The sequence below is a fragment of the Boleophthalmus pectinirostris genome, unplaced genomic scaffold (genome assembly GCF_026225935.1).
Source record: "Boleophthalmus pectinirostris isolate CB_2022bp ecotype Guang Dong unplaced genomic scaffold, ASM2622593v1 HiC_scaffold_2, whole genome shotgun sequence".
Classification (NCBI taxonomy): Eukaryota; Metazoa; Chordata; class Actinopteri; order Gobiiformes; family Gobiidae; genus Boleophthalmus; species Boleophthalmus pectinirostris.
Window position 1 is genome coordinate 3,375,566 of NW_026571152.1, and position 22,822 is coordinate 3,398,387.

General features: G+C 39.5%; 1 protein-coding gene across 1 annotated transcript in view; it reads left to right on the plus strand.

The window, feature by feature from the left end:
- Positions 1-22,822, plus strand: part of ppm1h (protein phosphatase, Mg2+/Mn2+ dependent, 1H) — an 85,810-nt gene that overhangs the window by 47,052 nt on the left and 15,936 nt on the right. Inside the window, exons 4-7 of the mRNA XM_020929303.2 lie at positions 1,831-1,943; positions 2,625-2,709; positions 4,723-4,841; positions 14,600-14,663. Of these exons, the coding sequence (XP_020784962.1) occupies positions 1,831-1,943; positions 2,625-2,709; positions 4,723-4,841; positions 14,600-14,663 (381 nt within the window). The remainder of the gene's footprint in view (positions 1-1,830; positions 1,944-2,624; positions 2,710-4,722; positions 4,842-14,599; positions 14,664-22,822) is intronic.

Here is a 22,822-nt window from a genome sequence, read left to right on the forward strand (position 1 = left end):
TTGCATACCAAAATTCAATCTGCATATTCTTCTTCTTCTTCTTCTGCATAAATCTTTAATATGATGATGGTCTTCATTGTGTTTTAGTTAAATGAGTCTAACATGTGATGCAGGTCGACCTGTTTATAGTCAGGACCTGTTCCCAGCGCCAGTGTCGTATGTTTGTGCCTTTTTGCTGGGTTGATGACATCCCAGCATTCTATATTCTAACATTAATTAATACAGATGGAAACAGCTAAAATAAATATTGTTAAAATGCAAAATTGTGTTGCAAAACAGTGAGATCTTGTGTTTAGTTAATATTTGAAAATACCAGGTTCAACATTTGTGAATTTACCTTTTGGATATTTCATGGCAAAGTAATCAATACAGAAACATGTGTCTTGCCTCCTCTGAAAGTACTGGTGTTTTTCAGATTCTAGAATGGGAATATATCCTGCATCCAGATGAGGGGCAAGAGACAGTTTTTCCTCTTAATTGCACTGTACCATGAAATATCAGAAAGGTAAATTCCCAAATATAGAACCTGATCGTGTCTATTATTGACTAGACCCAAGGCCGTGCTGTGTTACAATGGAGTTTTTAGTTTAGTTTAGTTTAGTTTATTTATTTAGTGTCATGCACCATTTAGTTGGTGCCTATTTCGCATGGACTTATAAGACACATAAAACAAGAAGCAGACAGATCACACATCAAACATAAAGTGTCCTCTTACGGAGGTCCCAGGCTTTCAACACAAACTGAGCCAACTTAAAAACAATACATTTAAACAAATACTTCAGTCTCTCCTCATCAGACACAACAAACCAACAGCAAGACACAGTAGACAACAAGTGACAGCAAAGGTCATGATACAAAGGACAGTAAAACTAAAAAATGTATTTCATTTTCAATGTCCTTTAAATCGCACAGACACAAGTGCTCCTCCTCTGGGACTGAGTGGAATCGTCCCGTCTCCAAGGCCAGAGGCAGAGTCCCACACCTCAACTGGGCACATACTGACCTCTGACCTCTGCTCAGGTTCAGGCTGACATATGGTTCAGGTCCAAAACAGTCTGTAATTAAGATATATGTTCTTAATTTTGGTTTACAGAAGATGTCTGTGCCACTTTTGTTTATACTTATCAAAGTAAATGTTCCTCGTTTGTCTGACACTTCAGATTCACTTATTTCTGTAAATAAACTGGAGATCTGCAATCTCAAAAATTTTCTCCATCTCTCTACTCCAGGACGATTTATGTAACACACTCCAGTTAAATACATGTTTGGTTCATCTTGTGTCTGGCAAAAATTAACCAACCTGTTCCATAACTGCACCATGTCACAAATGTGTCTCACTTCACATGGTTCCAGCCCAGATCTCCACACAGAGCAAGTTTAGGCGCCTTTTTGTGCACGCCTAAAAAGTACCTCAGAGCTCTGCACTGAACTTTTTCACTGTGGGTGTGTTTACAGTGACCCCAGACTCCAGCGCCACAGTCCCGAACAGGACAGATACAGGCCCTGGACAGTTCAGTGTAGGTTTTGTAGCCCAGGTCACGACACGCTTTAACTTTGTTTATCAGTGCACCTAAGGCTCGACCTGCTGACTCTGACAGAGCTTTGATTCCTTCATCAAATGTAAGATGTTCATCCAAAACAAGTCCCAGATATTTGTACTGTTGCAATGGAAATCTGTAGTTGAACAATATTTATTTTCGCGGTCCCCATCTGTCTGAAATAATATCGGTGTATAGAATGTTGTGATGTCGTCTGAATCCATCGTTACAGGTCTTTACTGTGGTACGACATGGTTAAATGACAGTTGTGTGTTGAATGTGTGTTTTTCAGGACTTCCAGATCGAGAAGGAGAAGACGTTGTACAACATCTCTGGAGGCTGCACGGCGCTGGCAGTGGTGTATTTACTGGGCAATCTGTACGTGGGGAACGCAGGGGACAGCAGGTAAACAGCAGGATCGTGGTAATTACGACTGTTACAATAATGAACCAATCAGGAGACGGCGCAGGTAAAGAGTGCCTCATGTGAGCGCAATCTGTACATCTGTCACAATGAGACCTTCCATCATGATATAAAGGACCTTGATTCTTCAGAAGTGATAAGACAATGTGGTTAATGCTGCTATAAGAAGAAGACATAAGACGTTTCAATAGAGTTTATTATGAGATGTATTGAAATTAGGGATGTAACTATATTAAAATCCCTCGATATATTTTCACGGTATGCATCTCACGGTACGATATTTCTTGTAATATTTTGTGGAGGCTCACGAAATTGTGATAATGCTACTTTTTCTTTTTAAAAGTTTTGGAAATGCCTTGAAAAGCCTTTGGTGCTGTTAAAATGTGAAGAATTAAGATTTAAAAGTGCTTAATAACAGTTGTTTCTTCATGTAGTCTGCACTGACAACACCAAAGGATCATGGTCTATGTAGTTCCCTCTGTTTTTTTTCACAGAGAAAATCATACAAATCACCATAACTATTCATTTAAGCAAAGAGACTTGTAATTCGATATACTGTGATGGTCCACGATATTACTTTACAATATACTTTTGACGATTCAATATTATGATATTTCTGTTATTGTTACATCCCTAATTGAAATGGTGCTACTCTCTCCTCAGAGCCATCATTATCCGGTCTGGAGAGGTCATCCCCATGTCCTCAGAGTTCACTCCAGAGTCAGAGAGACAGAGGCTGCAGTTCCTGGTAGGGAAATCTTATATTTGTTCATATCACTTAAAGGTTCTACCTTAGGCTAAAGGGACTCTACTGATGTTTAAACCATATTACTATGTTATAACCTCATCCAAAACAAACCTGGAGTTGTGTTTTGTTTCATTCACACATGTTTGAATAACCATTTATATGTAGCCTGTTTACATCTCCAAAGCTCAACATGCTCTGTTCCCCTTTGTGATGTCATGTGTAGTTTTCAGTTTAACACCTTTTACCTTTAGTTTAGTAGAGATTGGGAATTCCAGGGTTGAAATTATCCAAATGGTTCTAGTGAAGGTGTGAGAATTCAAAAACACAACGGAGGACGTCCTGTATTACCACATGACAACACAAGGTGGAACAGAGTGTTTTTTCAGTTTGAAAGAAGAACTAAATGTGCCGGGTTTTGAGTGTTAAACATGTGTGAATGACACAAAACACACTCCAGGTCTGTTTGTGATGAAGAAACAAGATTAGAACACAGATCAGAACTAGAATCATGTGGATCCTTTAAACACAACCACATTTCAAAGAGCTGCTAAACTGGACAGTGCCTGTGAGACCAAAGGGAAAGTGAGGGGGGGCTGCATTATTCATTCACTCCACATTTGGTGGTGACAAGATACTATTGTAGCCACAGCTGCCCTGGGGCAGAGTGACTGAAGCGAGGCTGTTAATCTGCACCATTGGTCTCTCTGACCACCACCAACACTTACCATTATTACTAGGCAAAGTGGGTGAAGTATCTTGCATAAAGACACAAGAACAGGTTGTGTCACTGGGGCCCCCTGGTGTTCCCAGAGGTCTCCTGACCAGGTTGAGCCCTGCTCAGTTTCTGAGATGTGACGAGATCAGGCTTTGACGAGGAGGTTTGGCTGTAGATGAGGAACAGTGGGATTAGTATCCACATTTAAACTCTGCCCCTTTAATGAGAAACTCCTTAATCAGGGCAGTCTTGTGTGATGTCACATTGTACTTGAAATTGCAGTTGTACTTGAAAATGCAATGGAGGCAGCACACACTCACTTTAGTAGTAAAGTGTATTCAGTGTGTAAACTCAACGCAGTCCCTGAGTACAAACCCCAGCTGCCTTATATTAGTGGACTCCTCTTCTCCTCTGCTCTACGGAGCTGCTCATTACAACTCTTGGAGAGTTTTTCCTATCTGCAGGCTGTCTTAGCCCCTCTTATGTTTTGTATGTGTTTGTCTGTGTAATTCAAAGGCTGTACATGTAACAGCTCTGTCTCTTCTTGTATTTTCACTGAAGGCCCGAGTGATATGATAAAAAATTTAGCATATTTTCTTCCAGTATTGATTCATCACAATAATCTTATTAAAAAGTAATAATAATGTCTTTCAGTATGATTTTACGTACTGCAATTTAACATTTTAAAGATTTTCACGCTTTCATAAGATAAAAGAACCTTTATTTGTCCCACAGTGCTGCAACACACAGTTCAAGAACAGCAAGAGAATAGAAACATGCAGTCAAAACTCCAGATAAATCCATAGAACTATGAGAATGGATTTAAAATGAACCCAACACTGTGTAATACATTGAAATGTAAAGCTACAGACCTTTTATGTACAACAATGTCTGTGACAATGATCATTCACAGTGCAGCGCGTGGACTTCAGAGGACCTGATAGAGGACGGGCTCTAGACGTCTTGAATAAAAGAAATGACTCAATCCTAATCTCAATTCAGTGCACTTGTCTTATGTAGAATTTGTCTTGTGTAGTATTTGTGTGTGTACTTCATAGGCCTACATGCAGCTTGTCTTATGCAGTATTTGTGTGTGTACTTCACAGGCCTACATGCAGCTTGTCTTATGCAGTATTTGTGTGTGTACTTCATAGGCCTACATGCAGCTTGTCTTATGCAGTATTTGTGTGTGTACTTCACAGGCCTACATGCAGCTTGTCTTATGCAGTATTTGTGTGTGTACTTCACAGGCCTACATGCAGCTTGTCTTATGCAGTATTTGTGTGTGTACTTCACAGGCCTACATGCAGCCGCACTTGTTGGGGAATGAGTTCACACACTTGGAGTTCCCTCGGAGGGTGCAGAGGAAGGAGGTGGGGAAGAGGATGCTCTACAGAGACTTCACCATGTCTGGATGGTGAGTAACTCTTCATCCAGTTGATTTTAATGAAGTTGTATGGAGTTTAAAAACACAGTGGAGCACGTCCTGTATTACCTCATGATATCACAAGGTGGAGTGTTTTCTGTTTGAGTGAAAGAGCCAAGCAGCTGTCACCATCAGACCGAGCGCCTGTAATTGATTAAATCTTGATAGATACGGTTAATGCCATACTGTGGAACACTGACAAAAAACTGGATGACAAGCAGGTGGTGAAACGCCTCCAGAAAAAAGTTTGCACAATTAAATGGTTAAAAACTAAGGATGCTCAAACAAAGCTTGGAAACAAATTGCAATTTCAATTAGATTAGCTCGTGCCTTGTGTTTGCACATCTATATTTAGTTGATGTGTTCTAAACATATCCAGGAGCATTCACCTTTGAGAGAAGATTTGAACTGTGGGCTACAACAATCCCATATATTATGTGAAATATATGTAGAGGTCTAAAACATAGACACGCAAAGATACAAAGACAGAAATATGTCTGGCTGCAGACCTTCACCCAGAGCACCCTACCCCGCAGACCTCCACCATGATGCACCTCCACCCACATGTCCCTCAACTTTTTCATTAACTCATTCTTCATAAGCAAATTCATTAGTATGTTATGTATTTATTTTTATTTTTTATTTTTTGTTATTATGATGTCAATTATGTATGTAAATGCCCCATAAAAGATGAAGAATAGCTGTGCTTCCACAGCTAATGGACGTCCAAAAAATACATTTATTTATTTTTTTTATCAGTTTTTGCCTTAGTTCATAATTAAATGTTATTGAAAGCTCTTTTGAATGTTTGCACTTACAAACACTTCAAAGATTGTATATTTAATCCCCAGTACATTTCTGAAAGTGTTCTAATCTGAAGTATCTGTGTGTTATCTCGGTTCGGCTCACATAGAGAAATGAGCAGTTTGTTGTCACTAACATAAAACATTTAACCCTTGTAGCTTACAATTGTGTAAGTGCAAATAACATTTGAACATTTTAACAAATAGCATTTTGTCTGTGAATGTCTGTGACTGTAGTTTGTTGCCGTAGACTCTGTGTCTGGTTAATATTAGACTCAGGTCTGTAATGGTTCAGGTGAGGAACAGAGGTGGGGCTTGTCTTTAGTATAAAACAATATCAACTTCAGTAATGTTATTTTGCAAACAGCGTTCAGGAATCAGCCGGTGCTCTTTTGACATGGTCGCTTTTTATTTACTTTCAGGCAATTGTGGATGGAGGTGAGTCATGTGAAGGTCCTCTGGGAGGGGTCTGTGTGTTGGGTCCTCTGGGTGGAGGTCTACAGCCATGATCGCTCTTGACAATTTCCCAAACAATACAGATTTTCAATATATGGATACAGCAGCCACAAAATCATTATAATATACATTTAGTATGACAATGTAGTGATATTTCAGCACACTGCTGCTATAAATAGTACTCCGAGTCCTCCTGTGCTCTTCAGCTTCCTGCTCTACGCAATATTCTGAAGACTTTTTCCTATTTTTTATTCTTCTAAAACCTGTGTACACAAGTGAGCACAGTGTATATACAGTTACTTTCCACCTCTGCTCACACTTCTTCTGTACCTTATTTTCAGTGACATGATAACATAAGCTTTTCCCCACACCTCCATCAGAGCAGGTGCGGTGGTGACAGCTCTGCCCCCTGTAGGCTGTGTGCGGCACTGCGCCCGGCATCACTGGGTGCAGAGATGTAGGTCATGTGTGTTTCTTTATTGGGCCTGTGCAGCTGCCTGCTCACTGTCTCCCTGCACAGACAAACCTGTGATGTATATTTAAACAGGTTCCACCATAACCCACTTCTGCTATTAAAGATGCACTATGTAACTTTTCTGATCTGCCACCTGCTTGTCTCCATGGAGATGCATATGTTTAATGCCTTACAGTTGAACATTTTATGGCATGTCAAATAACCTGACTGGTCAGGCCTTGACAGCACTTTACAGAGACGAGCAGAATTGAGCTGGGCACGATTTGACAGTTTATCTAAACAAACACAGCAGCTTACACAAAAAAAGAAAGAAAAAGAAAACACAAAGAACAGGACTGAGAAACAGTGAAGATTTCTGCAAAATCAACAACCGAAGCATTAAACTGTTATAAAGGAATATATTTACATTTGCTACACAAATTTTCAAAAGGAGATGTGTTCCATGTTTGAGAAACACATGCTACAAATAAGCGGCTGCGGTTGGTTTGTCTCACATTAGGACAGACGTTTGTCTGATCCTTGGAACAAAATGTAGAAGAGACTGGCCGCTCAGGCAACCAGCATCTCCATGAAGATTAACAGGTGGCAGTGCCTCCACCAGAAAGTGTCCATCATTAAGGGAGACACATGTATATGCAAAACTCTGAAGCACGTACTTTTTATCGGTTGTTTTCTAGAATGTGATGATATACTCAGATGACGGGCAAGAGACACTTTTCCTTATTCATCACTTTGTACTTGACCATGAAATATCTAAAAGGTAAATGTTGAACCTGATCATTTCTGTTGGTGACAAACCCAAAAGGCTTGCCCTATGACAACCAAAATCCACATTTGAATAATATTCCTTTTAGTTGGCAGGTGGAGTTGGAAAGGTTAGCGTCCTGTCTTTTGGCTTGTCCAGCGTGTGCACTTTCCTTTGTACAGTTGTGTGTGAATGGTGCGTGTCTTGTCTCGTGTGCACAGTGAGTGGGTGTACTCTGACTTCGCTCAGAGGCACAAATGATCAAGGCCAAGCTCCAACAAAGAGACACGGGCCTGGAGCAATCAGTGCTTCTATAAGTCTCTTTACCTCCACAAGCCATTTCATGTAAAAGCAGAAACACTCAAACACTAAAGCTGCTGTGTAAAGGATTAGGACCAGAGAAGAACAAAAATATACTCAGCAGGGCTTCACAGAAACATTTGAAAGTCTGTTGTTTCAAATGGGCACTTTAGAATCTGCCTTCATATTTGCACTATGATAAAGCAACATCTCCGTGAAGATGTTGCTTTATCTGGAAGGTTCCACAGTGCAGCATTAAACTTATCTACCTCTTTGGAGACAAGCAGCTTTGAAGATGCTCTGGTTCACAGCATGTCTCTAATCATAAAGCATGTTTCTGTCTTCTCTGTCAGGCCAGATGAACAAAGGGGAAATATCATATTCTCACAATCACATTAGTTATTCCTGTGTAGTAGAGAGAACCTCACAAAGCTATGAGCTCAGCTGTCCACTTTATCTGTTTACTTTGTGATCTCTTCAAATTATAACATCAAAAATGTGTTCATTTTTCAGTTTCTATTACAACTACTGAACCACTCACAGAAATATAGATACAGAGAATACAGACTCCAGTCTGACCTGAGCCTGTGCTCACTGGGTGGAATGGTTTAAGACAGAGCACCATGTTGGGTTTTCAGTTTGGCTCCTGGTCACATTTGCTGAATGTCCCTCCCCTCTCTCTCCCCTCTCCCCATTTCTCATTCAGTCCTGCACAATAAAGCGTCAGCTCAGAAAATCTGTAAAAGAAATTTAACAAGACACAAACCCACTTAGAGGATTTAACTGAAAGAGACACAAGGTTATTCCAGGACTTAACTGGAATAACCTGCTTTGCCAAACACTGCAGCATCCGTGGCTATAGGTCTGGCTGCCTGGTTGGATAGAGCCATCCACTGAGCTTGATTTGGAGCAGCTCAGATCGTGCTCCCCGGGTCGCGCCGAGGCAGAGATCAGAGAGAGGAACATGAAAGCACAGTGGGAGCGGAGAGGTGCAGAGGCAAAAAACCCAAATGAAATACTTTATCAAGAAGACAGCTTTATACTGTCAGTGTTTATATGAAAATGTGATGTCTTAACTAAGCTCCAGTGCTTAGTTTCAATGGAGCTTGTTATGTGAGAAGGTAGAGGAATGTAGGACAAATAAATGACAAATGTACCACTGATATCTTTAATACATGTCTTACATTTACATGTTTACAGGGGTCTTTATTGCAAAACATATACTTGACTTTTCCAGGTCATTTTGTTGTCTCTATGAGGTATGAGATGATGAATGCCATTCACATTGTGTCGAGGCAAAGCATTAACACCTCCTTAGAAATAATCAGGTCTCCACCAGAAAAGATGCACAGTTCATATTTACAATATATATAAGGGCATTAAAAAGAGGTGGATTTCTTTAACTGCTGCCTCTGTTAATCTTATTCAGTTTTATTAGTCTTAATAAAGCATGGCCAAGAACTGACTTCATAATGAAAGTGAGGGTATTAATTAAGCTTTTTAACTGAATCATACATCTTCATTCATGCTTTATCAAGGCTAGTAAAAGTGTAGTAATTATAAAGTGCTTTTTCTCTCTATTAGAAATCAATTAGAATCTATAACAAGTCTATTTTTGTAGACTTTAAATTGTCTACATCTATAAACAAGCCTGACACGAGCAGAGGGAGTACTGAGATGCTGAAGCAGAGCGGCCCCCCACTGTGGCTCTTCACCTGCTGAGTGAGACCTGCTCTGCCTCCCTCCCCATCACAGATAACACTAACCCTGTGTAACACTCTGTAACCCTGTGTGACACTCTGTAACCCTGTGTGACACTCTGTAACCCTGTGTGACACTCTGTAACCCTGTGTGACACTCTGTAACCCTGTGTGACACTCTGTAACCCTGTGTGACACTCTGTAACCCTGTGTGACACTCTGTAACCCTGTGTGACACTGTACTGTACACTCTGTAACCCTGTGTGACACTCTGTAACCCTGTGTGACACTCTGTAACCCTGTGTGACACTCTGTAACCCTGTGTGACACTCTGTAACCCTGTGTGACACTGTACATCACTGTACATCTGTGTAGTACTGTGTGACACTGTGTAACAATGTGTAGTACTGTGTAGTATTGTGTAGTACTGTGGAACACACTCAGAATGTTCAACCATGAGCAGGGTAAGAGCTTCCAATTGAACTATTCAAGTGGAAAATATAGTTGAAAATTGTAAAAGTTAAAACAGTTTTTTTGCAAGCAAGAATTGATTAAATCAAATCAAGCATTGAAAAGAGTTTATTTGGACAGCTATGCAAAGGTTTTCTTGGAGAGATACAATGTCTGGTAAGGATAATATTAAAATGAATGAACAATAATTGTTAAGTGCAGTATACAGAGACTCTTAATACATGCCAAGTGCAGGAAAACATTTCTATCACAACAAAATAAGAACTGAAACTATTCCAGAACAAAATCCCCAAACCTGGGCTAGACCTCGACCTGAACAAGACTAGAACAAGACCAAACCAAGTCTACAGTCAAACCTAAAATTCAATTTAGAACCAAAAATGCTTTTTAAAGTAAGATGTTTATCTAAGTATTTTTGACAAACAAAGACAGAGCTCTTTCAAATCACATAAATCAGATAAATACATTATTGAATAAAGGTGAAAGAACTTAACCACTGCTTTACTTCAATTTTGGGACCTTCCTATAGATTTGGGTGAGTTGGTAAAAATAACCAAAAATCAGATACTAATCGATATTAAAACTAGTATTCAAATTACTCATTGAAAATACTTATTTGCAAGTATCAAACACTGAAACAGCAAGTATCAATACTGCAAAAAATCACTTCAACAAGAGTTAATATTTGAGCTTTCCTTTAGAAATATAACACTTCACGCTAAGATAAAGAAAGTTCTGTTATTTTGTGCATGAATTTTTTTTGTAAAAAAAAAAAAAGCATGTTATATCGTTCATTGTGGTATCATAATCGGCACCGAGTGTTTTAAAATATTGATATCGACATCGGCAAATACCAGTTCTCGGCCACAACAGCATGACAAATACCAGATCTGAGTACTGGCAGAAAACCTGGAGCACGGGAGCCTCTGTCCTCGTCCTTTTGCCTGTGGGGCTGCAGACTGTTCTTTGTTGCGTGGTGGTTGGTGGCTCTCTGTACTCAAAGTGCTGAGGCTGCAGTACTCAGCTCTGATAGAACATATGGTGTGTGTATGTGTGTGCGTGTGTGTGTGTGTGTGTGTGTGTGTGTGTGTGTGTGTGTGTGTGTGTGTGTGTGTGTGTGTGTGTGTGTGTGTGTGTGTGTGTGTGTGGCGCTTCTCTGATGTCAGAACCAGCCCTGCTTCTGCTAATCTGCCCCGCCGACTCTTCACATTTGATAACACGCCCAAAGTAATTACACTTAGGCTATAGGCAAATACTGTGTGTGCACCTACAGGAGCTAACAGGATTTCTCTCTAAAAATGTTTGTGTGCTTCTGAATGCAATGTTTGGCCATGTCGTTTGGTATACAAGGAGTGGACCGAAATATTTCAGCTTTTACCTTTTTAAAACATTCCTGTTGATAGATGTTTCATTTCTTTTGTGAGGCGTCCGTGGAGATGATGCCATTTATAAATGTCCTAAAGTATGACAATAAACATACTTTCTTAAAATGATTGCAGGGCATGTCAAGTGTTTAAGTGCTGAATAGTACCTTGAAAAACCGTGAGTGGGGTCACTTCTACAGAATGTCTGATCTGCCTGCATGAACACAGATCTGTTTAGTGCCATAGTGTGGAACATTCTACGGAAAGTAATAACATCTCCATGGAGACGAGCAGGTGCCATACCCTCTTCAGCAGAGGTGCTCACACTTTTTCAGCATGGGAGCTACTTACAAAATGACCAAGTCAAAATGATCTACCTAATACAAAGCCAAGCAAACTGCACTGAAACACTCTGTGGCCCTTTTTTGGACCCTCCCCCACAGTTTGAGAACCTCTTCTTTAAGAGAACTTCCTCTGGCACTTTACACAAAACTGTGAAAAAAGTGAAGGAAGATTTTTAAACCTGTTTTTTAAAGTTCCAAACTGGAGTTACATTCTTTTCTGGTTTTGCAGTGATATTTACCAGCCTCTGCACATTTTACCAAACCAAACGCACATCGTGACAAACACAGATGCATTTGTCACTTTTGTTAGACAAACTTCAGCCAAATGTGGCAGTAGGTCTGTTCTGTAGATCCGCTCTATGCTGTAGACCTGCTTTGTGCCAACACTGGAACACAAATTTAGACTGGTTTTTGCTTCACGTTTGGTCTTGTTCTTCTAATCAGCCGCACTGTGGGAGGGGCTTGTGTTCGCTGTACGCAGGAAGGAGCGAGAGCGTGAAAAGGCGAGGGGCGGCGTGCTGACGTGAGGCGGGTGGACAGGTAGGATGTTTAGGAAGTTGAACCTGCCCTGTGATGCACGCTGGTACACGAGGGCACACGCTGTCGCAGACGAGCCGTGCATAGGGAGCGTGTGTGTTTGTGATGTGCCGTAGAGTCTCCGCGGGTTTCAAATGAGCGCACAGGCTGCACTGAGACGCCCCACACGCTCCTGCACCCGCTACAAGTTTATTACCAACAGCAGCGGCCGGAATGAAATATGATCACACTTGTTGAGTGTCAGACCTCGAGTGAGAGACAAGACCGAGTCCAAACACGAGTCCGAGACAAGACACGGCGATCTACCCACACGACCTTGGCGATCGACTGGTAGATCGCAATCGACGTATTGAGCACCCCTGATCTACAGGAAAGTGTCATGCAGGGTCCCCACGGTGTCTTAAAAAGTCTTAAAAGCATTGAATTTATGAATTTGGAAATAATACCTTAATAAGATTTGGAAAAAGTCTTGGATTTTTATATCTGGGTCTTAAAATTTGTGCAGCACATAACTCTTCCGTATCATTTTTCCTCAAAAGCTGAATTTGTTAACCACCATTATTTGGTTACATGATGTCACCTAAATAAAGAACAAATAATTGTTAACAGAAGGCAGCCCCTGGTCAAAATACTCAACAAACACGTCACTGATGATCACGTGCTACAGCAAGACAAGCAACAAGTGAAGCAGAAGCTCATAAAATCAAAGAATACAAAGTTGTTGTTTTTTTAACATTGGTTTTACATTAGAGTGACCCATTTCATGCTGGGTTATGGCGAAGAGTCTCTCTACTCTTAATATTCCTTTGTTTGAGAAAGAAATGAACACAAATTTAGTTTTTCTTTGCTGATAGGTCTATGAAATAGGCCGTGAAATAGGTATTAAGTGTTTGTGTCAAGTCAAAAAGCCCAGCCCCTCTGCTCCAAGTCTTCACCTCCACTCCTGAGCCCCTCTCCTCTCACCTCTTCCTCTTCACCTCTCTTCCCCTCCCCTTTTTGATGAGTTGATGAGGTTATTTTTAGTGTGGCCAGTAGGTGGCAGCAGGAAAACCAGGTGAACAGGTGTGTCTCTGATTAGGCCCAGGTGTGCAGACACAAACCAAACCAAACCAAGGAATGTGAAGGAAAACACCGGTGAGGAAATTAACCTGTAAAATTAGTTTTTAAGTTTAGTTAAAATAGTAAAAAATGGTGGTAAAACCCATACAGAAGTAATCTCTTTAATTTAGATGTAAAATGAATATTCTGTTTAATTGAAGTATAATGAGAAGCCTAGATTAAGTTTAAATACAATTGGCTGATTTATTTTATGAAAGTAGATTAGTAAATAAATTCAAGTTTATGTTTTGAACATGTTAAATAAAGCTAAATTGAATAACTAAATCATTTGATAATTGGCATTTGATTATTTAAATATAAAGTAAAAAATCTGATTTAAGGTAAATGGTGTAAAATCTAAGTTAAAGTAGTATTAGTAGTATTAGTAAAGTAGTATATATATATATATATATATATATATATTTTTTTTTTTTGGCAATTAAAAACAATTTATTAATTCATTAAAATTTGTCTTAAAATAATAAAATATTACATTTATTTCATATAGTCATTTAAAATTGTATAAAAATAAGTTATATTTAGGATAAAAGAATTTATTGGTAAAATGATACATTAACTTAAATAGCTACAATTTTAACCAATGTGTAAAATGTATATTAATATTATAAATAAATATTACAAAAATATTAGATATAAATAGTGTAATAATTGTATATCAATATTATAATTGAAGTATATTAATTAAAATTCAAATGGATTATATTACTAATGAAATTGTAAAATGTAAATTTAATTTAATTATTACGCATATTTGTTACTTTAAAGGTTTTTGACCTGCTACTGCTACAAATACCACTACTACTACTACTACTACTACTACTACTACTACTACTACTACTACTACTACTACTACTACTAGTACTACTAGTACTAGTACTACTACTAAAGGAACTGAACTATTTCAATAAAAATCTTCAAGATGAGTTGAGCCTTGTGTCTGTTTTCCTGGTTTTTCAGGACCTGCATTCCGTAATTAAAGACTTGACAATATAAATGGTCTTATAAAGGTCTTCAGAACACTTGAATTTAACTGGAAGAAATCTGTAGGAACCCTGGACATGATGCATCTTTTATATTGAGCATTCAAAATGGCGTCCACATCAGATGGACCTTTTGCCTCTACACTGTTTTTGATTTACAAAGCCAAAGCAACAGAACTTTTAAAAAGGTCTTTGCCACTTTTGATCACTGAAAGTAATCTAGTGCAGACAGCTTTCATAGACTAAAATGAAGAGGTACACATGGTAGTACCTCTGTGTACTAGTGATATTAATGTATAGTGTACTGTGTAGTGCCCTGCCTTGAAAATAAATGAAAATTTAAAAAAGTTCCAGACAGAATTTTTCATCTGAAATACAGTGAAAAAGTAGCTTGAACTGTGCAGGCTGTGCTCCATAAACCGAAGCCTCCAAAAGCCTGTTGTTTGTGTGCACAGGGCCTACAAAACCATCGATGACGAAGACCTGAAGTTTCCTCTGATCTACGGAGAAGGGAAGAAGGTAAGAACGACTCACACTTCTACGTCCATGTTTCAAAATCACATGGTTCTCTCTTAAAAATGTGACAAACAGAACTAGTTCATCTTGGGCAGTTTGCAGCGGCCCAAGCGTATTCCTAACATCCTCAGCTCATTCATCTTAATTAATCACAGTAAAGCTAAAAGAAACTAGCTTACTAACAATGCACTTCCTGATTCTCCTAAGGATAAAGTGCTTTATAATTATGTTTAATTGTGTGTTATAAACACAGATAGCACACAGTGGACATACATAACCCCTTTAACAGCCTCATGTACACAGTGTTGGGAAGGTGACTTTTAAAATGTATTCCCCTACAGATTACAGATTACAGACCCCAAAAGTTTGTAATGGAATCCATTAAATTACTTAGTGAGTAACGTAATCTGAATACTTTGGATTACTTGGTTTGCTTTAGAGAAGCAAAGACGAGGAAATCTACACATAAGATGTTTTGTCTGCTAAAAGAAAATAAAAAGCCCAGACTTTACTAAACCAAATAAAAAATATTATTGATAGAAGACGAGGAGACACGTCAACACAGCAGGATGTAGTCCTGATAAATCCTGTTTTGGACCTGGGTTTTGGACCTGGGTTTTAGACCTGGGTTTTAGACCTGGGTTTTGGACCTGGGTTTTGGACCTGGGTTTTAGACCTGGTTTTGACCTGGTTTTACCTGGTTTGGTGTCCGGCAATGAGTGTAATTACCGGGGGAAGTAAAAAAAAAAAAAAAAAAAGGGATATAGCCCAAATGTGAGAATAGAAAAATCCATTTATTTCAACAAAGTAACTGTAATCCAATTACCACTCAATGAAACAGTAACTGTAACTGAATACAGTTAATAATACATACATTTGTCCTCTGATTATGTAACTCCAGTACATATAATCCATTACTCCCCAACACTGCATGTACAGCCCCTTTAATGTGTATCACTAAAACACTCCCATAAGATATTCTGTATGAGACTCCAGACAAGAACAACAGATGATCAACTTTGGTTCTTTTTTTAAAACTCATAGTAGAAGATGTAGTATCTATGTTGCTTAAGAAAGCAGTGTAGAAAGGCATATCTACAGGATTTGTCACCTGGTTTACAGAAGACAAAAAGGTTTGTGGAGCACTTAATTGTGCACAGAACACATGGAACCTGCGATCACAGGTTTTAGGGTTGACACTCCCTTTTGTCACACGTGTAATAAATTGCACAGTACGTGATACAGTTTTAACAAGACCATCATTTACACAGTCTGCACTTGTCACAAAATCAAGTGTAACTTCTTTTCAATGCATTTCATTGGCCAAACAAAGTGAACACTGATTTCAATAGGAACTGTTTATAAGTGTGATTTATTGCTGCAGAGCAAAGTCACAGAAATATACAAAATACTGAGCTAAAAATACTATTACGCTGTTTTATGATCTGTTTCCTTATCATGGACCTGGAGTTGATTTTTCACACAACACACAAACCCTCCATATTTAAGTTATGTTTTTCTCTCAAACTGAAGACTGTGATGTCATGTCATACAGGAAATGCTCCATTGTGTTTTCAAACTCCACACACCTTCACTAGAATCATTTAGATCATTTCAGCCCTGGAATTGCTCCACTAAACAAAAGTTAAAGGGTAGAAGTTAACTTGAGAATCACTGCAGAAACTGGTGCCATCATTATTTAAACCCAAACATTGTTATCACTGACTTTAAGCGATCTGATTAATATGGCAAGTTTGTGGAGCCAATCCCTAACCTCACAATTCAAAAACAGTAAATCTGTCATAGAGCCCTGCCCTCCATCTGAAAATATGACATCATCAAATAAATACAGGTAACAGTCATCTATATTTAGCCTGATTCATCAGCCGGTTTCACTTCGTGGAAAGTCTGACCTTGCAGCATTAGGAGTCGTTCACTCGACAGTAGACACGTACTTTGTTTATTTAACCAATCACTGCTATTTGGTCATGATGTATGTAATGCGCCGCTAACGTGGCTAACTGGTATATTAAGCTTTTTCCAAATCCCATAGGAAGAAGGACAATAACGTCTTTCCCCTTGATAAAATTCACCAAATATTCTTTGTTCCGGCTTTAAGTCCTCGATCTCGGGAATCGTTGACAACACAGAATATATGACTCTTCTCTGATTGGCTGGTGCCCGGACTCACACTTCCGGGGTTTTTGTGAACCGTCTAGTGTATTTTAATTCTTGACCTAGTCTCTGGAGAGAAATGAAACTGAGTGGAGGCACTAGGTGGCACCAGCCTGACTAATCTATATTAGCATCACACACAGATACAAACCCTATATTTAAATTAGGGATGCACGATCCAGCCTTTTCAGTACCAATATCGATACTTTTATTTCCTAACATAGTTAACTTATTACAAAAGAGATCCAATAATGTTTCTCAGCTGTTATTTATCCTTCAAATCCCTGAACGAGGAAGGAAACTTGTTTATGTGACACATTTGACATTTTCACTGTTTTGAGGATTAAAATGTTTGTTTCATATGAACTTTGCCTTTATATTTTATGAAACGGTATCAAATCGATTTGAGATATATATCATATTGAATCAAAAGTGCACTGTATCAAGATATGTATGGTATTGTTGCCTGTGTACTAGGGTATGTATGTACCGGTAACTTCTTAATGATACCCAGCCCTACTCATGACCATAAGTGAAGGTAGAACATAGATTGAGCTGTAAATTTGGAGCTTTGCCTATGGACTCAGCTAGTCAGGCTGGTGCCACCTAGTGCCTCCACTCAGTTTCATTTCTCTCCAGCGACTCAGTCAGGAATCAGAATACACTAGACAGTTTGCAAAAACCCTGGTTTGTGCAAGTTCGGGCACCAGCCAATCAGCGAAGAGCCAGACATTCTGTGTTGTCAACGATTCTAGAGATCGAGGTTTTAAAGCCAGAATACAGAGAATGTTTGGTGAATTTTATCAGGGGGAAAGATGTTATTGTCCTTCTTATGGGATTTGGGAACAGCTTAATATACCAGTTAACCCCGTTAGTGGCGCATAACACAGGTCATGACCAAATAGCAGCGATTGGTTAAATGAAAAAAGTACCTGCCTACTGTCGAGTGAACAAATTCTAATACTGTGAGGCCAGACGGTTTCCACAAAGTGAAACTGGTTGATGAATCAGGCTAAGACTCAGCTCCTTCTTTACCACAACGATCCGATACAGCAACCGCAACACTGCACACGCTGGGAGAGCATCTGACACACACACACACACACACACACTCTGCATCGCCGCAGACGCTGCACCGATCCGCCTGTCAATCTGACGCTCCATCCTCCCCTCACCCACTAACAAGACCCCGAGATACTTGAACTCCTCCACTAAATGATTTGTTTTGAATGAACAAAACATAGAACTGTGTTTAAAAAAAAAATCGTGTATTGTTTTGCGTCGTACAGGATTGAAGTGTGGTCATAATGCTGTGGCTGCTGGTGAACGGTCGCAGCTTTTCATCGTAACCTCGTGATCCCGTTTTCACACAGACACTCCAGATGTTAGCCTGTGCCCTCTCCCTGCACTCTGCCTCCCAGAACATACCCTGTGCCCTCATTTCCCTTTGAAGTGAACTGTGCAGAGATAACAGAGAAAGAGAGATGGAGAGAGAGCGAGACGGAGAGAGAGGTGGAGTGAGGAGAGTGTGTGTATGTGGAGAAGAAAGAGGAAGAGAGGGAAAAAGCGACACAAAAAGGCAGAGCGAGAAGAGAGGAAGGGAAAAGATTGGAGAATGAAAGGATAAAAAGAAAGGGAGATAAGGAGAGAGAGTCAGAAAGAGAGAGCGGGAAAGAGATGGGAACAAGGAGAGAGAAATAGGAGGCGAGGATGAAAGGAGTGAGAGTCAGATAGAGGGAGGAAGAGGGAAAGAGAGAGGGATGGGAAAGAGTGAGAGAAGGAGGGGGAGAGAGGAGCAGATAGTTGAAAGGCTTGGTGCGTGTGCTGCCTGCTGGGCTCAGAGCTCAGACACTAATCCCAGGACGCCCCCTCCACTTCAGTCTGAAACGTCTCTATTAGAGAAGCTGTGTGCAGTGCTATAGGATCATTATATAACGCCTTTAATATACGGCCAATTACCTTATTTTACCTTAACAAGCTCACAGCGCCAAATGATTAAGGCAGAATTAGATGTAGTTGCATAACATTTTCATCATATGGAAATAACCTCGAGATTAAGACGCAGCCACATCTACAAGTGGAATGTCGTCCAATTCGCCTGATTCATCAGACGGTTTCACTTCTTAGAAACCGTCTGACCTTGTAGCATTAAGATTTGTTCTCTCGACGGTAGGCAGGGACTTTGTTTTATTTAACCACCTGCTGCTGTTTGCTCATGACTAGGGATGGGCATTCGATGAAATTTTCTTAATCGATCGTCGGACAAATTAACGAACAATTATCGATTAATCATTAATGTTTTTATATTAAAATGATCATCATTATTATTACTATCTGCACTACTAATCTGAATAAATAAATTCAACTTTACAACATATAAACCATAACGACTCTAGAGCCACATCAGCCCGTTTGACATAATGTGTTTAATTCAGTTTTGTGCAACTCTCACAGAAACGAAACTTAAAACCACATCACTAATTTGCATAAACTAAGTGAAGATAAAACTCCAGCTCTTGTGTCGCTGATGTGGTTCAATTTCTGTTGGATTAAAAGACATGACTCAGGTGAATACAGGTCAGTGTGACCAGATTTGCGTTTGTCAAAACCAGGACACCGTACGGGGGGAGGGAGGTGGGGACTCGTCATCCACATTGAGCGACTCTCACCTGGAAAAACTTTTTTCCACTGGACACAGAAACATATGTGCTGCTTTATACACTGTGCACATGGACTCACACTTGTCCTGAACACAACGGAAAGTATGGAATTTCTTGTACAAAAGTCATCGTTAAATACACATTTGTGCTTCAGTACGTTGCAGACTGACCCACTGTTTGTGTCTCGCTCCTTCTGATGCAGAGACACATGTACACACCTGTTTGGTCAAACTACACACAGCAACATACATTAGGTTTGTCGATTAAAATTAAGGTAATCGATGAAATTCTTAATGATCAATTATCGATTAATCGACTAATCATGCCCATCCCTAGTCGTAGCATATGTAATGCTCCGCTAACTGGGATAACTGGTATATTAAGCTTTTCCTAAATCCTGTAGGAAGAAGGACAATAACGTCTTTCCCCTTGATAAAATTCACCAAACATTGTTGCCAACACAGAATGTCTGGCTCTTCTCTGATTGGCTGGTGCCTGAACTCACACTTTTGGGGTTTTTTGCAAACTGTCTAGTGTATTCTGATTCTTGACCTAGTCACCGGAGAGAATTGAAATCGAGGAGGCTCTTGGGGCGCCAACCTGGTTAACAGAAAACTCCCCAAAATATAAAATAGAACCAGACCATAAATGTAATGTCATAGGGGTTTGCAAAAATATTGAAATATTGATATATCATATAGTTTAATGTGATGATACATTATCCATATCATGAGCTGCTGTATCGATATATCGCCAAGAGTATTTTTTGGAATATTTGACTAAATTAGCAAGTTTTGTTGCTTGTTTAGTGGAAGAAAACTTGTTTATGTGACACATTTGACATTTTTACTGTTTTGATGTGTAAAATGTTTGTGTTTCATATGAACTTTGTACAAGAAGTGGTTTAACAAAGACTTTTAGAATCACAGACATGATTTAGCCTTTTTTTATTTTTATTTTTTAATTGAACCGTATTAGATTGATTTGAAATATATCGTACTGAACTGAAAGTGTGCTGTATTGGAATATGTATCGTATCATGGCCTGTGTATCCAGATATGTATCGTATCTGCAACTTCTTAATTATAGCCAGTCCTAGTTATATACACTAAGAGGCATTAGAAACGCAACAGTCTAATTTTTCGATATTTCTCAATTTAATAATGAATTTGGTGTTACAAATTTGAATGATGTTGAACATGAAAGGACAAAACCAACAGTAGAAAAGGTAATCAGAAAAACAAAAGAAAAATTCAGGCTCAGATAACAAATGTCAATATCTTGTGTGTCCGCCATTTGCATCGAATAACACTTGCACTCGTCGTGGCGTAGAAGTGATCAGCGCGTTGATCTCGGCCCCCGGAATCGCGTCCCACTCTTCCAAGAGAGGAGTACAAAGATCCGCGAACAGTTGCTGGAAGTGGAATACGACGGCGCACACGGTGATCCAGATTGTCCCAGAGGTGTTCTATCGGATTCATATCCGGAGAATAAAGCGGCCAGTCCGTAACCTGCACGTTGTTTTCGGCCAGACACTCCTGACAGATGCGTGCGATATGTGGACATGTATGAGCATACCAGTGGCCTGCTCTCTCTCGTTTGCTGCTAAACGTGGCATGATGACCGTGTGTGACATTTCATTTTTCCTCCGGGTTTTTAAAGCCTTCACCAGCTGAGCTCAAATCATCGAAAGAACTCATTGAAAGTTTTCAAACAATGTCCTTACGACTCACACATTGAAAAGTAGAGATTGGCACCGTCCGGCACGGTATTTTGTTCTTTGGGCTGAAAGGTGTGGCTCCATTGTTTCATAACCCACGACTGATCGTAAACAAAATAGTTTTCGTGTACAAAGTTTTTTTATCCAAAATGATTTGGCATTTAACTTTGTTGCATTTTTAATGCCTCTTAGTGTACAAAATCCCCTGTATGTCCTACAATAAAACACACATCAGGGAAACAGGGAGGGCGTTCAGTCCAAGAAAAAAGGAACACAGGACAGAATGTGAGAAGGAAACGGGACTATAAACCGGGACGAGGGTCTTTTTTACTCTCACACACCTGGGATACTGTCCTGAGGAAGTGGGACTGCAGGTGGCGCTGTCGTCCTGAATCAATCGGTATGAAGACGGCACCAAAACCTGTTTAAATCAAATGACCGAACACGTCACAGCAACATCAGGGATTGAGCAGAACAAACAGGGATTTAAACAAACTCTTGGTTTGAAAAAAGAATCTAATAATATAAGTGGAACTTGAAATGTATTGTTCTTTATTTTTCCTCTGCTGTCAGTGCACGCCTTCCTTTTGTAATGAGTAGAATCTTTGTACTTGCCTCTTAAAGGGGCTGTACCTCAAACTAAGTCAAAATAAGACACCCATGTGCTGTTTGTATTTAATTACAAAACATTTTTTATTGTCCGGGAACTAGGATGTAAGTTCTCTGTCTGAAAGTGGAGAAAAGCAATTATAATTATCATCGCAGTGCAAATATTTCAAAATAAAATCAGGTATAAATGTGCTCAGTTACAAAGATTAAACATACATTTCTAAAATGACTTGTATTACCCTATAAAACTATAAATAATACATTTTTTAATCATTTTCATATTGTGTAATGGTCCCACATCCTCCACCTCTCTCCCTCCACTTTCCTTCAGGGCTCTGATTCTCTGATTATTTTCAGGAGCTGATGACGATATCTGATATTTGTCTTGCTTTTGTGGCCAGTACTTGCTGATGTTGACATAACATTTTTATAGCATGCCCAGTTCATGACCCCTCCACCCTCCTCTCTCTCTCTCCCTCCTCCTCCTCCTCCTCTCCTCCTCTCTCCCTCCTCTTCCATCTCTTTCTCTCTCCCCCCATCTTCCTCTCTCCATCCTCCTCTCTGCCCTTTCTCACTAAGGTAGATTCAATTAGCCCAGTTTCCCCAAGAGCCTGGAGCCATTTTTAGCTCTGTGCTGTGTGCAGGCTCCAGCTCAGAAGAACCACCTTTACCTGACAGAAATGAACCGAGATCAGGACTGGCCCAGGTGTAAACCAAGGCACAGCAGCACAGATTAAAGTGCTACATATACACACAAAAGACAACAACGGGAGCAAAGAAAAAGCAGAGTACAGGTTAATGAATTGTAGGTCTAAAAAACCAATGCAGAATTAAAGGACTGAACTGATAAAATGATGTATAAACTGTAGTCTAAACCATGAGCAAAATACACAAACTCTAGGTCTAAACAAAGTCCAAAAACAGTTCTAAACAAATCTATTTCAGATGTGTGATGATTTCATAATCCCCGATTTGGAACTAGAGCCAATCTCTTTAAA